We start from the raw sequence: 13,443 nt of genomic DNA on the forward strand, positions 1-13,443 counted from the left end.
CTTAACAACCGCCCACTCAAGTGACTTTGACAGTAACATATTTATCATTCCTAATATAAAACATAAGACATTTAAAGTTGGTGGGATTTCACTTTACTTTAGATGTGACCTGAAAGGAGATTTGAGGATATATATCTTAATTTTGTTTCATAATGTTTTGTTTTTAAAGACATTTATATAAGCTACCACACACACCTCTCCTCTCGCTTCCTGTGGGATTTAAATTAAAGGTAATTACTGTAAGTGATGGTAAATTTTATCTTCCATAATTTATTCTGTTATTTGAAGAAAACCTGCTTTTTTGATAAGTTTACGATTTTCGCTTCAAGTCTCTTAACAGATTTATAGCAGGATTAAACTGTTTATATCAAAACATTTTTTTTCCTCTAAAAACTAAGGAAAAAAAATAAAAGATTTGGATGTCCTTTTGTTGTAAAGGATGGTTAAAATTGAAGTTTTATGTCTTAATAATAGAAACCTCAATTAAGAGCTTTTACTTCTGCTGCAGCGAAGAACAGTTTACGAAGTGAAGCTTTTGGAAAGGGCAAAGCTAATCCAAATCTAATCTGATCAAAAGATAAACCATCTATATCTCTACAGAATATAGCAATCTTTTTTTCTTCATTTTTTTTATCTTTTGTTGAAAGAAGGAGAGAGTAAGTTATAAATCAAGATGTTCTTTTTTTGGTTGCATGAGCTCTACTTAAAGCAAACATGTAAATATATAAATGAGCTTCAGGAATGAAAAGGGAGCAAATATTTTTTATTAAACAAACTGAAATGAAGCCTTATCCATAGCATTCCATTGGAAAACACCACACACACAGCAATTCCCAAACCTACTACAACTACAATCCATCAATGACCCTAAACTACCCACAGGGCAAAGCCATTGTCTCCCAGATCTCTTCCCATTCTTTAAAAAAAAAAAAAACAAAATAAAAAAAAACAAAATAAAAACGAACACGACCGACCGATCCTTTTCTCGATTCCGCCCAATCGATTCCGCCCAAATCACTTGGTCCCGTTTACCGCAGCCTCTCCATCGACGGCCAGAGGAACGGACTTGGCCTGCATTTAGACACAACCAAGTTTCTAAGTTTCACGAAACGATATCGCGTTTGTTAAAGCACCTGAGTAACGAAAAGAAAAGCGCTACCACTCACCAGATTACGATACTTGAGGGCGTAGAACATCTCGAGGTAGCGCTTCGTCTCGCGCCTGTCCAGGTTGGAGACATACTTCCAGAACCCATAAACACCGGAGAGAGTCATCAGCCTCTCCGAGTAAAGCTGCCATGTGTACCTACACGAAATTTATATTAAGATAACAGCACCACTATCACTGAATAACTAAAATTCTCGTCGGCATGACATCGAAAGTGCTTTCGCAAAAAGCGCTTACTTCTCTTCGATCCGCTTAAGACCTCCGTCAGATATCTTGCTCCAGTGGGTCGGATCCTCCTTGCACTTTTCGAAGAAGTCCACAAGCAGCGCAGAAGCCTTGTCGCCTTGGTACGGATCGATGTGGAAGCCCGAGACGCCGTGAACTATGATCTCGGCTGGGCCGCCGTACGCAGTCGCGAATGTGGGGAGTCCGCATGTCATGGACTCGACAACGGTGAGCCCAAAGGCTTCATAGAATGCAGGCTGAAACACAAGCAAAATTCATAGAATAGACTTCAGAAGAGAAACGAAAGGCGCGTTTAAATACATCTACACCTTCAGAACTAACTACTTATATATCCCTGCAAAAGGGAGGATAAAAGGGAGTTTAATGTAGTAAGAAATGAACTATACCTGCACAAAAGCACCCTTAGTATCGCAAATGTAACGGTAGAGCTCGCCATTGCGAACCCGGTTCATCTGAGCGGAGATCCACCGAATGTGGCCATCCAATTTATACTCTTCAATTAAGTTGTACATCTTCTTGAACTCTGCTTGCTCCTCTTTGTCCTTCGACTCTTTCCCGTGGTCACCACACACCACCACGAGGTTAACCAGCTCCTGCAGACGCGGGTTGCGGCCGTAAAGCTCAACCAATCCCGTCAAGTTCTTGACCCGGTCGAGTCTAGCCATCGAGAATATAATGGGCTTGGTTTTGTCCTTCAATGCAAATTTGTGCTCTGCATTGTCGACTGGATTGTACAGTAATTCCTCAATCTCTGGGTGAAGGGAGGTGAGTCTTTTGCTCGTCTCGGTGTACGGGAAATAGATCGACATATCAGCCCCAGGAGAAACGATGTTGAATTTCGGATCGAACACGTCAATTCCGTGAACAACCCGGTATAGACCGGGCATAGTGAATGCGATGTGAGACTCGTATTGACCCACAGTGTCCTTGCTGAATTATTAAAAAAGATAGTTGTAATATTTTAGCCAATTAATTAGTAAAAAGATCAGAAAATATGCAGTAAATTTCTCGTGGAATCAATAATACCTTCCGGCGATTTCCTGGAAAGTGCTAGTGATGATGAAGTCAGCATGGTTCATCGCGATTAAATCGGCAGTGAACTGGCATGAGAAGTGGTACTGGTTCTCAAAATTTTTCCAGTAGATGTCTGAGTTTGGATACTTGGTTTTCTCCAGTGCATGGGCAATGGTGCACTGCATGACAAAAAATAGAAATTAAGATTACCAAAGCTCAAAGACGGTGTCGCTAGCGAACAGGAATCAAACCTGCGTAACACCCAATTTATGTGCGAGCAAAGAAGCAACGAGATTCCCATCACTGTAGTTTCCAATGATCAGATCAGGTTTAGCCTGCAATTCTCCGGCTAGCTCGTTCGCAACATCCTATAATGAAGAGTTAATAAAAGAATTTAGACTAATTCACTAAAACAAAATGTTAAATTAATAGTAATGTAGCATGCAAGTAGATATAAGGAGGAGAGAATCACCTCAGTGTAGGTCTCCAGGTAGGGCCACACTTCGAAACGAGAGATCCATTTTCGGATGATCCCGTGCTCCCCTCTAAACGGAACACGAAGGATGTGGGTGTGCTCAGTTCCAAGGACCTTCTCAAGACGCTGCCCGCAGGTGGTGCCGACGGCATCAGGGAGTAATCTGGTAACCTGTGAATGCCCAAATTGTAGTCTTAGACGGACCCAATTATAAGAAGTTCTACTTTACGACCTAAACCTTTCATTGCTTTTGATTTGAGAAAATTCCATCAAGTTACATTGAAACTGAAAAGGTTTTTATCAAATTGAAGAATTTCTGTTAAGTGACGGAATATTCTGGGTAGGTTTCAAATTCGGCGACAGTTTATGTAGGAAAGGTCTACACACTCTTACCATATGAATCAAAATAATAAAAGCGCGTCAACTTGAGATCACTGCAAACTTACAATGAGAATTCGAGGGGTAATATCAAGACCTTGCTGCTTGATTCTAAGCAGCATCTCGTGCTCCAGAGCACGGACTTGATCCAAAATATAAACAACCTGACCACCGGTGTCGGGATAGCCCAAGACATTAGCTTGGGCGAAGTAGCCGTGCGGAGAGAGGATCACAACATTGAAAACCATAGGGATAATCCCGAGGAAATTCTCCAATGTGCACGGGTCAGGTGCCTCGAGGAGATCTAGGAGGAGGTGAATGTTCTCGTGGGCACGCTGGGCCGTATCACCCCACCCCTTCTCCAAGCCGAGCTCTTGAAATCTACATGTTAGAAAAAAAGAGTTGTTGAGTAATTACAGTAATCTCAAGCAGCTATATAATGAGGGGAAATAGACGTAGAACAAACTACCTGTGGTGGAATTCGGCGTACGGAGTGTCCGAGGGGATACTCAACAGGTACTCCTCCGCTTTCCTCAGCGAAGCTTGGAGAGCACTGAGGCTGCGGATTCTATCGTTAAGCATCATAGTCTACACGGATCATTAAGGAACGAATGGTCATACTTCGAGTCCTCGAAAGCAACACGTTTAAGAAGAGCCGAGAAACTTACCATCCCCTTGTAGTTGTGTTGCCGAAGGAAATTGAGCAGGGGGTACATGCTCTCCTTGTCATGGAACAGCTTCGAGGAAAGGTGCCTATTGAGGAACTGCACCCCGTTGCCGATCGACTTCGACAGCGACGGACGAGGGAAAGAAGCATTGAACGGCTCGAAGTCCAACTCGAGTACGAAGTTGTTTTGAGTGCTGAGCACAAAATCAGATGTAATATTTGAAATCGAACCACGCCGATCTTAACAAAAGGAGCAACGAAAGATTATGGTCTTTTTGGTATAAATAGATCTAATACCTGTCTTCCACAAGCTGCTCCTTGAACTGCAAGTACTCGGGCACAGTCAGCTCTTCAACGGCGAGCTCGCTCACGTTCACCCTCACATATTGCCAAACTCCGGGCCTCGGGCGGATCGCGAGGGCAACCCAGGGAGGGATGACAATTGCTTCCTGAATCAGAAATAGATGATCAATTGTGATAAATATTACAGATAAGCGCCTACTAAAAAAAAAAAGGTTTATTCCTTACACATAATTCAGATTTTACGCCGTAAAATTCGCAAAAACAAAAGAAGAGAATCGTAGTATAGCGTGCAAGATTGTTATAATATTGACCTGCGCAGCCTTAAGAACATCCTCGAATGCCCCGTCCTTCAGCTTCTCTTTGTCGGATTCGGGTATCGCAGAATTATACTCGGCTAAGATCTGATGGGGTTGCAGCATTCCCTTTCCTTGATGCACAAGCCTGCAAAGATTTTTATTTAGTAAAAAGAAAAAAAGTCAATTTTGTATCAAACAACTCAATAATCCCTTATCCAACCAAAAAAATTACCCATAAGAAATATTCTCTAGCCAAATTTCAACAACCTGGGTCTTAATAATCTGCATTTCACATCTCAATTTTTAGATTATTACCACTTTAACTCCGCGATCGTCACATTTTCATGCAAAAATAACCAACAATTCCTATAGGGAAAAATGTGACAAGAACAGGGTTGAGTACTAAATATCTAAACATGAAGTGGGTTAAATGTTAGTAATTTTCAGGTTTCAGATTTAATTTTTAACCCAAAAAATAATAAATCACTTAACTGCTCCAGATTTTAACAGCAGTTTAGCCATGCATGCATAGAATCATCACTAACAAGGAGAACTATTTAACTATTTTCTAAATTACACTACAATTCATCTGAAAAACTAATGTGGTGATTAATTTACAATAATCACTCAACAAAAAATTCATAAAACTCCATGAATCAAACCTTGAGAAAACCGCGACCAATTCGTTCGGATGCGCGGAGAGGGAGTCGCCGATCCGCTCCCTCACGCTGTGGAGGCGGCTCAGCACGGGCTCGGCGGCGGCTTCTCCCATGATATCTCCTCTTCCTCAAGCCTCAAAAAAGCTCTTTTTTTTTTCTGCAACACAAAACAGAGACAGCAATATTACTAAATTATAAGGACTCGATTAGAGTTTGACATTGCAGCATCACACAGAGAACTACACAAGTAATCTACACAAGAAATTTGAAAAAAAAAAGAAAAAAAGAAAAAAAAGAGCTAACATTTACTCAAAAGGACTAGAGTAAAATTTTGGCAGCTCAAGAGGACATCAAAGAAGCCTAAATAAGTCCTTAATCTCATCTCTTCCCCTGTTAGAGATAAGCAGCATGGTTTTTTTGTAAAAAAAAATCAAATTGTTTAAGAAAAAGTAGAATAAAGATTAGAACTTTGAAATAAACAAAAAAAGAGAAAGAGAAAGTAAAAGGTGGCCACCACTTTGAATGCTGAGGAGAGGAGAATAGCTTGAGAAGGGATGTGGAGGGATCTTAAACACACAGTAAAGAAGAGTGTACTAATGAGTAACACGTAGGAGAGAGAGAGAGAGAGAGAGAGAGAGAGAGAGAGAGAGAGCCAAGTTTGTGATGTACGCAAGAGGAGCTCCTTTTTCCAATAAGAAACGTGTAATAGCACTTACAAAAAAAACTTGCAGAATTAAAAAGCTGATTTTTTTTAAAATTTTTCGGTAATCTGAATGGTTTCAGAGAGATAAAAGAGAGCAGATTAATTAAGAGAAAACACAGCAATAATAGTGATAAGTGCAATAAACTTTTTCTAATTTTTTGAGAAGGCTAGTAAATCCAGCTTAAGAAGGTAGTTTTGGACAAAGAGGAGAAAAAATGGGAACAAACATGGTGAAAATATTGAAGAATCTTAAGTTTTCCCCTGTTTTAAATATTTTAAGAGGGGCTTTCCCTGTTCTTAGGAAATTAAAAAGATAAAAAAAGGAAAGTTTAATATTTTCACCGGGTCCCGGAAATTATACCTGGAGAAATTTTAGTGCCTTTTTTTAGTCTCGTAGTAATCATATTAAGCGAAAATTTCACTTCAGATTCACGCTAAAAACCCCAACTTTATAACAGCAAAACCCAGTGCAAATTTGACGTTACCACCGGTGTAAAATTTCCCCAATTTCTTGTCCTAAAATGCAAAGTTCTCATGCAGAGACTCTGCAACAAATCCTCTGAAACAAATCCCAAATTATTACCCATCTCTTTGAGCAGGGGAGGGTATTAATTACAGTAAACCACCCAAAAAGGTCCCAATTTTTTACAACTGCAGTAGGGGAAAAAAAAAAAAAACAGATTCACCTCTACACAAAATTTTTACTTGAGCTCCAGCATAAAAAAAATGAAAAAAAACCCAACTTTATTGCAGCAAAACCCAGTGAAAATTTAGTGTTAAATACGCTTTATATTTCCCCAGTATCTTGTCCTAAAATGCCAGGTTCTCGTGCAGAAACTCTGCAACAAATCCTCTGTAATAAATCCCAAATTATCACACCTCTCTTTGAGCAGGTCATTTTTCTAGATCCACAGCAGAGTGGGGGGAAAAAAAAGAGAGAGAGAAAAAAACATAAGCTTTATACAAAATTTCCGCTTGAGCTCCACCCATAAAATAACCCCAACTTTTTTACAGCAAAACCCAGTGGAAATTTACAGTTACCAACAGTGTATAATTTTCTCAGCATATCGCCTTAAAACGCGAAGTTCTCATGCAGAAACTCCCCTTGGAGCAGGGGAAAAATTGCGCAGAATCACCCCCAACAAGTTCATATTTTTACATCCACAGCAGCAAAAAGAGTTTACCTTTACCTTTAAACGAAGACCCAAATGGAGCTTTTGCTCTCCAAAGCGAGAGAACAAAGCTCAAAATATATGAAAACAGAGAGAAAAGGGAAAAAAAATAAAAAAGAAAATAGAGAGGAAACAAAATAAACGCAACAATGGAGAGACCCAAGAAAACGGAGTGAACGGAGTTGGGAGCGATTGTGGTGAGGAGAACGAGCCCTCGAACCCCCTTTTATACACAAAAACCCATGAGATCCCACCCTCCTTTGTGGTGGGTCTCTCTCTCTCTCTCTCTCTCTATCGATTGTTTCTCTCTCTTCTTTTTACTTAGAAAAAATTTCACCTACAAAACCGCTTTTGGCTCCAGCAACCGGTTTTGCGCCTCCCTACATGGCAAGAAATTTATTCGGTGCACCCGGTGCATGCACACATCTCATGCACACATTTATTGTTTTATACTGAAAATTCATATAACCCTGTGCCCTTTAGTTCCTGTGCTTTTAAATACATATATGAGTATTCATATTTGTAACTTTTTAACCATCAAATTATTTTAAGATCCATACGGTATTATTAACTATATATTCCACTAAATCTTCTTTATTATTGCTGAATGAATATTCAGGCGATCCGACAACTAAAAAATCATAAGTATAGATGTTTGCATACTTTTAAAAGTATAGAGAATCTATAAACTAAAAATAAAATATTTTGTCTAAGTCTAGACTTTACTATATAAACATTAAGCAGTTTAAAATATCAACAGTTGAAAAAACATATATATATATATATAGAATTAGACTACTATACTATCTATAGTATCGGAACTCCGGTATTATAGTCTTATTTTCGATCTTATGGTGTTTAAATTAACGATCCACACCGTTAAATATGATTTAGGGTATATGAAGTTCTTAGGAATAAAATTTTAGTTTTTTTTGACATCGTTTACTTAGTAAATAAATTATGTCAAATATAAACAGTAAAATTGAATAATTTTAAAATTTGAGTATTAGACTTTTAAATTCAAGATTAAGAATGTTAACCTTAATCTAGATAGTTTAAAATATTTTCTATCAAAATTTAAAGAAATTTAGATTCTTCTACACCGTTAAACTCCAAATTCGTCATAGAGCTTTTGAAAATTGGTAATTTTGAAATGGTTTGATCATAAAGTAACTATGTCGAAAAATTATAAATTTTATTTCTAAAATTTTAAATATCTTAGATCATTTTTAACGGTGTGGATCGTTGATTTGAACACCCTAAGTCGAAAACGAGCTATAGTACCGAAACTCTGGTACTATAAATAGTATAGGAGACTTATTATTATTATATATATATATATATATATATATATATCAGCTTTTGTAAATATAAAATATATTCATTAAAATAATTAAACTTTGATTTTGAAAATTTTGCGATAAAAATATGAACTGTGGTAATTAGTGCAACATGTGCACGCAAACAATTACCCATGTAAGAAAACTTATCCACCTCATTATTATTATAATCATCCTTATTATTTATTGGTGAGTAATCCACGTCATTTTGAATGGAGGGTTGTACCTAATTTGGTGGTGAAAAATATATTTATTTATTAATTAAATCCCGAACTTTGATGTATTAGTTTTGTTAATTAGGAAATTTGTTAGTGTTTATGTTTCGTAAATCGCAAGCAACGAATTCGTGGCTTTTATCTACTCTTTGTAGTACATTTGTACCCAATAATACGTGTATTTACTGTACCCGAATCCGTACAAATGCATATGTCTACGTAACTTTTTTTTTTCAGTATATGAGAAAAAAAGATAATCGTTTTCTAAAGTTCCTTTTATTCCCACATAATTAAGTAATCTTTAATAAAGAGAAAATTGTTCAATTATAAAATCTAAAGATATTTTAATAATTGTTTGATTACTGTAAAAATAGCAACAATTGTAAATTAAAGCTTTTGTTCGGTACAAAAAAAAAAAAAAAAAAAAAAAAAAAAAAAAAAAAAAAAAAACTTATTCAAACTTTTGACTATATATGCTTAATTTTGTTGAATATATATTTAGCTGTTTAGGTTCCAGTCAAAAACGCTTCCCTTGTACTAAAAAAATTCCCCCAAATTAGGTCATCTTGTCGTATGCTTGGTAATTAGATAAGGTATTTAAGTTGATTAAATGGATTTAGTGATAAATAAATTGCTAAATGTTGGAGTAGTGGACTTAAAAAAAGAATTTAAATGCGAACAAAATGTGCCCCGTTGAAAATTGAGACGTTACAACCACTCCATTAACTATGCTTGCGTATTAGCTAGAGATTAATTAGTAATTTTACGCATGCAAACAAGTTTGGTTAAGACAATTAACGAGCAAATGCAAGTTGTATAAAAACTTAATAATTGATATCCGAAGTTTTATGTTTGAAGCTTAATTACTTTATATTGCTAACTGAGTTTATTCCTTAAAAATGAACGATTCAATTAGTAGTGTGTGTTGTGCAGTTCTAGGTTTGATTTTGGATGGCCAAGGCTTTATTGACTAACGCTTTCAATTCTGAACTATCAATTCGATTCTCAAACTTTAATTTATTATAATTTTTTACTTAAACTTTTTTTAAATCATAGCATCAGTTGAATAACGTAGCAGTGATAATACATCTTGTTCATTATCGTGTCATAAACTACAACATTACCACATCATTTCTACATCAGTGATACACGTACCACTATATAATATTTAGTTATCATATTTATGAACTTTTTTTTGAACTGTTTTGGTTGTATCTTCTATGGTAGTGACATGTATCTACATATATGGTATTTTTCCCTAACTTCAAACATACCTAAATGGATAGAGGGGTGGAAATGTGAATTGTGAAACACATTTTCCCCTTTCTCTTTTCCTTTTCCTTTTCCTTTCCAAAAGAAAAAAAAAAAAAGAAAAAGAAAAAAAAGAGGAAGGGAATGTGAAAAGCCTCTCTGTTTATCAAATAGGTCCAATATTTGAATAAATCCAATCCAATTCCTATTATACAGGGAGTATATAGTAGTAGTAAAAAGTAGGCCATGCACAGAGCCCTCCACTCCCCTTTCAATGTAAAAATTAGGTCGCGTCACCATCACCACCTGTGCCATGCCCTTTTTCGTCTTTTCACTGTTCGCGGGACGAAACACCCCGCGAACCGTCGAGGAGTCGGCACCGACTTCCACTAGAACGCCGACTTCTCATGAAATATCATTGCCTGCACTTGGTGCACCCGGACACTCTCATACACCGGAATGCTAAAACAGTAACTGAGCTATATCTAGTTTACAGATAACGAATTTTGGAAACTTGTAAACATTCGTACGGATACACCTGGTGCGGCGGGAAATATTTTGTCTCCACGTCTATCGGGTTCGAATCAGAATCCGAATCCGAATCCGCAGGCGCGTCCGTTTTCGGGTTCGATTTGCCGCGCCCGGCCCGCGCTGAGCTGGCGCGCACGAGGCCGGTGGGCCCCGCTCCCCAACAAGTTAGGTGAAATCCATTGGCGGATACGGTGGGCCCCGCTGTTATATTTTCTCTCTCTACATTTCTCTCTCTCTCTAAGCAAGTGAGGCACGTGCTCTCGCCCCCTCCTTTAACGCCTATAATAATAATAATAATAATAATAATAATATAATGTGTCTATAAATATAAATATAAATATATAATATCTTAGCTACCTCCAACCTGGCTCACTAATGGAGTGTAGTCCAAGCAACAAGAGGAGGACGACGATGAGCCCACCAATTAAATTACAGCTATGGCCCACCAACTACAACAACAATACTCACTCATGCTTCTCATACATTTATTTATGTGAGATTTATTCTATTTTTTCTTAAAAAAATTTCTGCAGTCATATAGTTAAAAATTCTATGTATCTTTTTTCGTTTGATATAATAGAAAATATTGCAGTAATAAATATTGATAAATGTATTCTATATGAGGTAGTGAGATTACCTCCTAAATAGAAAAGAAAAAAATGATCTATTAAAAAGATTATTAGGGAGACAAGTTTATCTTTGTTTAAAATTGACTGTAGTTGGAACTACAGCCAATTTGGGCATAATTCAAACTGCTACTGTTGAACCTTCTCCTATAGTTCCAACTGCAGCAGTTAGAGTGAAATGCATCAAACTAAATACTGAATTTATATTTACATGAAATTAAAACTGCCATACAGTTACAAATACATGCAACCAAATGACTCTATAATATAGGTGTAGTTCTAACGGCTACAATTAAGCCTCCTCAGAAAGTTGGAACTATAATGAATAAATACAAATATATTAAACAAACGCCAAATTAAAAATAGTATATCGTTTAACTGCAGCATAATAATAATTACGTGCAGCCAAATAGTCCCTATGAGTAAGAACCGACATTTTATATCAAACAAACAACTTGAGAACGCGCCTTTTATATATATATATACATCGTACCGCACACAAATCTACTTCCAAACTGAGCCTAAAGCTGTTTATAAGATTAATTTATTTTCGATTATCAAAACATACATATCTAATCCATTGCTGCTTTTCAGTATAAAACATAGACTGAACAGCGAAAGTAGTGATATTTTATTGATCACTAAACTTATGAAAAATATTTCAGAATTAGTGCTTTGGTGAAAAGATAGAGAGTGACATTGATCCCTCCATGTGGCTGCATTTTTGAGGGTTAAAATTGATGCTTTTATTTAAGATAAATTAATTAGTCGTGGAACTCTTGGTGCCGTAGATACTTTTTGTAGTTGATTTTTTTTTAGTTGGTTTTTTTTTTAAGCCAATGGAGTGCTAAGAATTTTAAATTTATTTCTTAGTGCCCAAATTAAATATTCTTCTAAAATTCAATTCAATTTCATTAGTAAATCCTAGAGGGGAAAAAGAAAAAGATATTTGATAAAAAAATTTTGAAATCAACAAGAATTTTGATTATTCAGAATTATATAAGATAATTTTGAAGTTTTGAAGAATATATTAGATATTTATCCTTAATTAATTAAGGGATTAATGGGTCACTACTAAACATGTAGCATCACAAGGGACACTTTTTTGCACCCTATATAGGTATGTCTTCATCAAACAATACAAAATAATTTTTTTTGAAAAAGGACAGTTAACAGCTGGTCTAAACAGCATCCACAGTGTTTTGTCCTCAGTAGACATTGTGGTTTCTCTTGTGCATAAGCATAATTCATAGTTGCATGCCAAGTGTTCGGCAAAATGCCAGAGATAGCAACTTGTGTACGATGTGTGGCTTATATGTGCATGCCAAGTGTTCGGTGAAATATTTTTTTCCTTTTTTTGCGAGGAAAGTAGTATGCCTTTTATTTTGTTCATGTTTTAGAAATAAGCCAAGCTAGAAATGTTTAGTGCTTATGCTTCGAATTTGGGACTATGAGTATCAACCATCAAATTTTTAGTCAGTTGTACATGCTAGTTACGATCGATTTGTTCGGCAGAATGTTAAACTCGACTTGTACATAAGTAAGGGTTGTTTGTACATGACAAGTGTTTGATGAACTGCTAAAGATAGCTTGTACATGCCAAGTATTTGATGAAAAGCAAGGTTCATGCGTACATGGCAATGATTCGAGGAAATGCTAAGGAAAACTTGTGTGTATCAAATGTTCAACAAAATGCGCATAAAAGTGAAATGTTATGAACACGCCGCTTTTTTAAAACCGAAGCATATATAATATGCTATGTTTGTATTTGCCTTCACAAAAAAGAAAGAGGAAGAGAGATGATGATCACCACTTTTCTATTTTTTAATCTTTTGTTGTATGCTTGTAAATCTATGTACATTGTATGCTTGTAACTCTGTGTACATTGTATGCTTGTAAATCTATGTACAAAATAATAAGTCTTTTTTGTATTAAAACTTTGTTGGTTTTGCTAGTTTGCAAAAACTGGACATTTTTTAATTTTACAGATTTGATCTAATTTTTTAATAAATTGATCAAATTATTTTATTCTCCTCTCTCTCTCCCTCCTACTCCTCCTCCTCTACAGCCCCTATGCAGTCACGGCTAGAGGTGGCAATTCAGCTCATTGTTCGCGAGCCAGTTTGTGCTCGGTTCAAAATGAACTCGAGATCGAATCACTAGTTTACTAAACGAGTCGAACATGAGCTGAATTTTTCAGCTCGTTTAATAAACGAGTCGAACACAAGTTGGGGTTGGCTCGCTGGTGTTCGGCTCGATAACAACTCGAATCATATATTTTATATTATAATAATTTATTTTATATATATTTTAATTTGTATTGAAATTTATACTATTATTAATTAAAATTATAAAAAGATCATTTATATATAAAGTTTCAATATTAGATCAAAGTCTAAT

The 13,443-nt window shown here is 36.2% G+C and overlaps 1 protein-coding gene across 3 annotated transcripts; it reads right to left on the minus strand.

Annotated features, from left to right (window-relative positions):
* On the minus strand, positions 735-7,291 carry LOC109714349 (sucrose synthase 1). 3 transcript variants are annotated; one of them, XM_020238942.1, is made up of 14 exons: positions 7,099-7,291; positions 5,209-5,362; positions 4,562-4,691; positions 4,245-4,396; positions 3,949-4,141; positions 3,750-3,868; positions 3,349-3,661; positions 2,900-3,073; positions 2,679-2,795; positions 2,440-2,606; positions 1,800-2,343; positions 1,405-1,649; positions 1,167-1,305; positions 735-1,071 (listed from the first exon to the last, which is right to left on the minus strand). In XM_020238942.1, the coding sequence occupies exons 2-14, from the start codon at positions 5,316-5,318 to the stop codon at positions 1,015-1,017; spliced, it is 2,460 nt and encodes an 819-aa protein (XP_020094531.1). In that variant the 5' UTR covers positions 5,319-5,362; positions 7,099-7,291; the 3' UTR covers positions 735-1,014. The 3 variants fall into 3 exon arrangements, with proteins under 3 accessions (XP_020094531.1, XP_020094538.1, XP_020094543.1); XM_020238949.1 differs by having other exon boundaries at positions 7,093-7,291; XM_020238954.1 differs by lacking the exon at positions 7,099-7,291 and adding an exon at positions 5,720-5,743.

Source organism: Ananas comosus, linkage group 1, assembly GCF_001540865.1.
Source record: "Ananas comosus cultivar F153 linkage group 1, ASM154086v1, whole genome shotgun sequence".
Classification (NCBI taxonomy): domain Eukaryota; kingdom Viridiplantae; phylum Streptophyta; class Magnoliopsida; order Poales; family Bromeliaceae; genus Ananas; species Ananas comosus.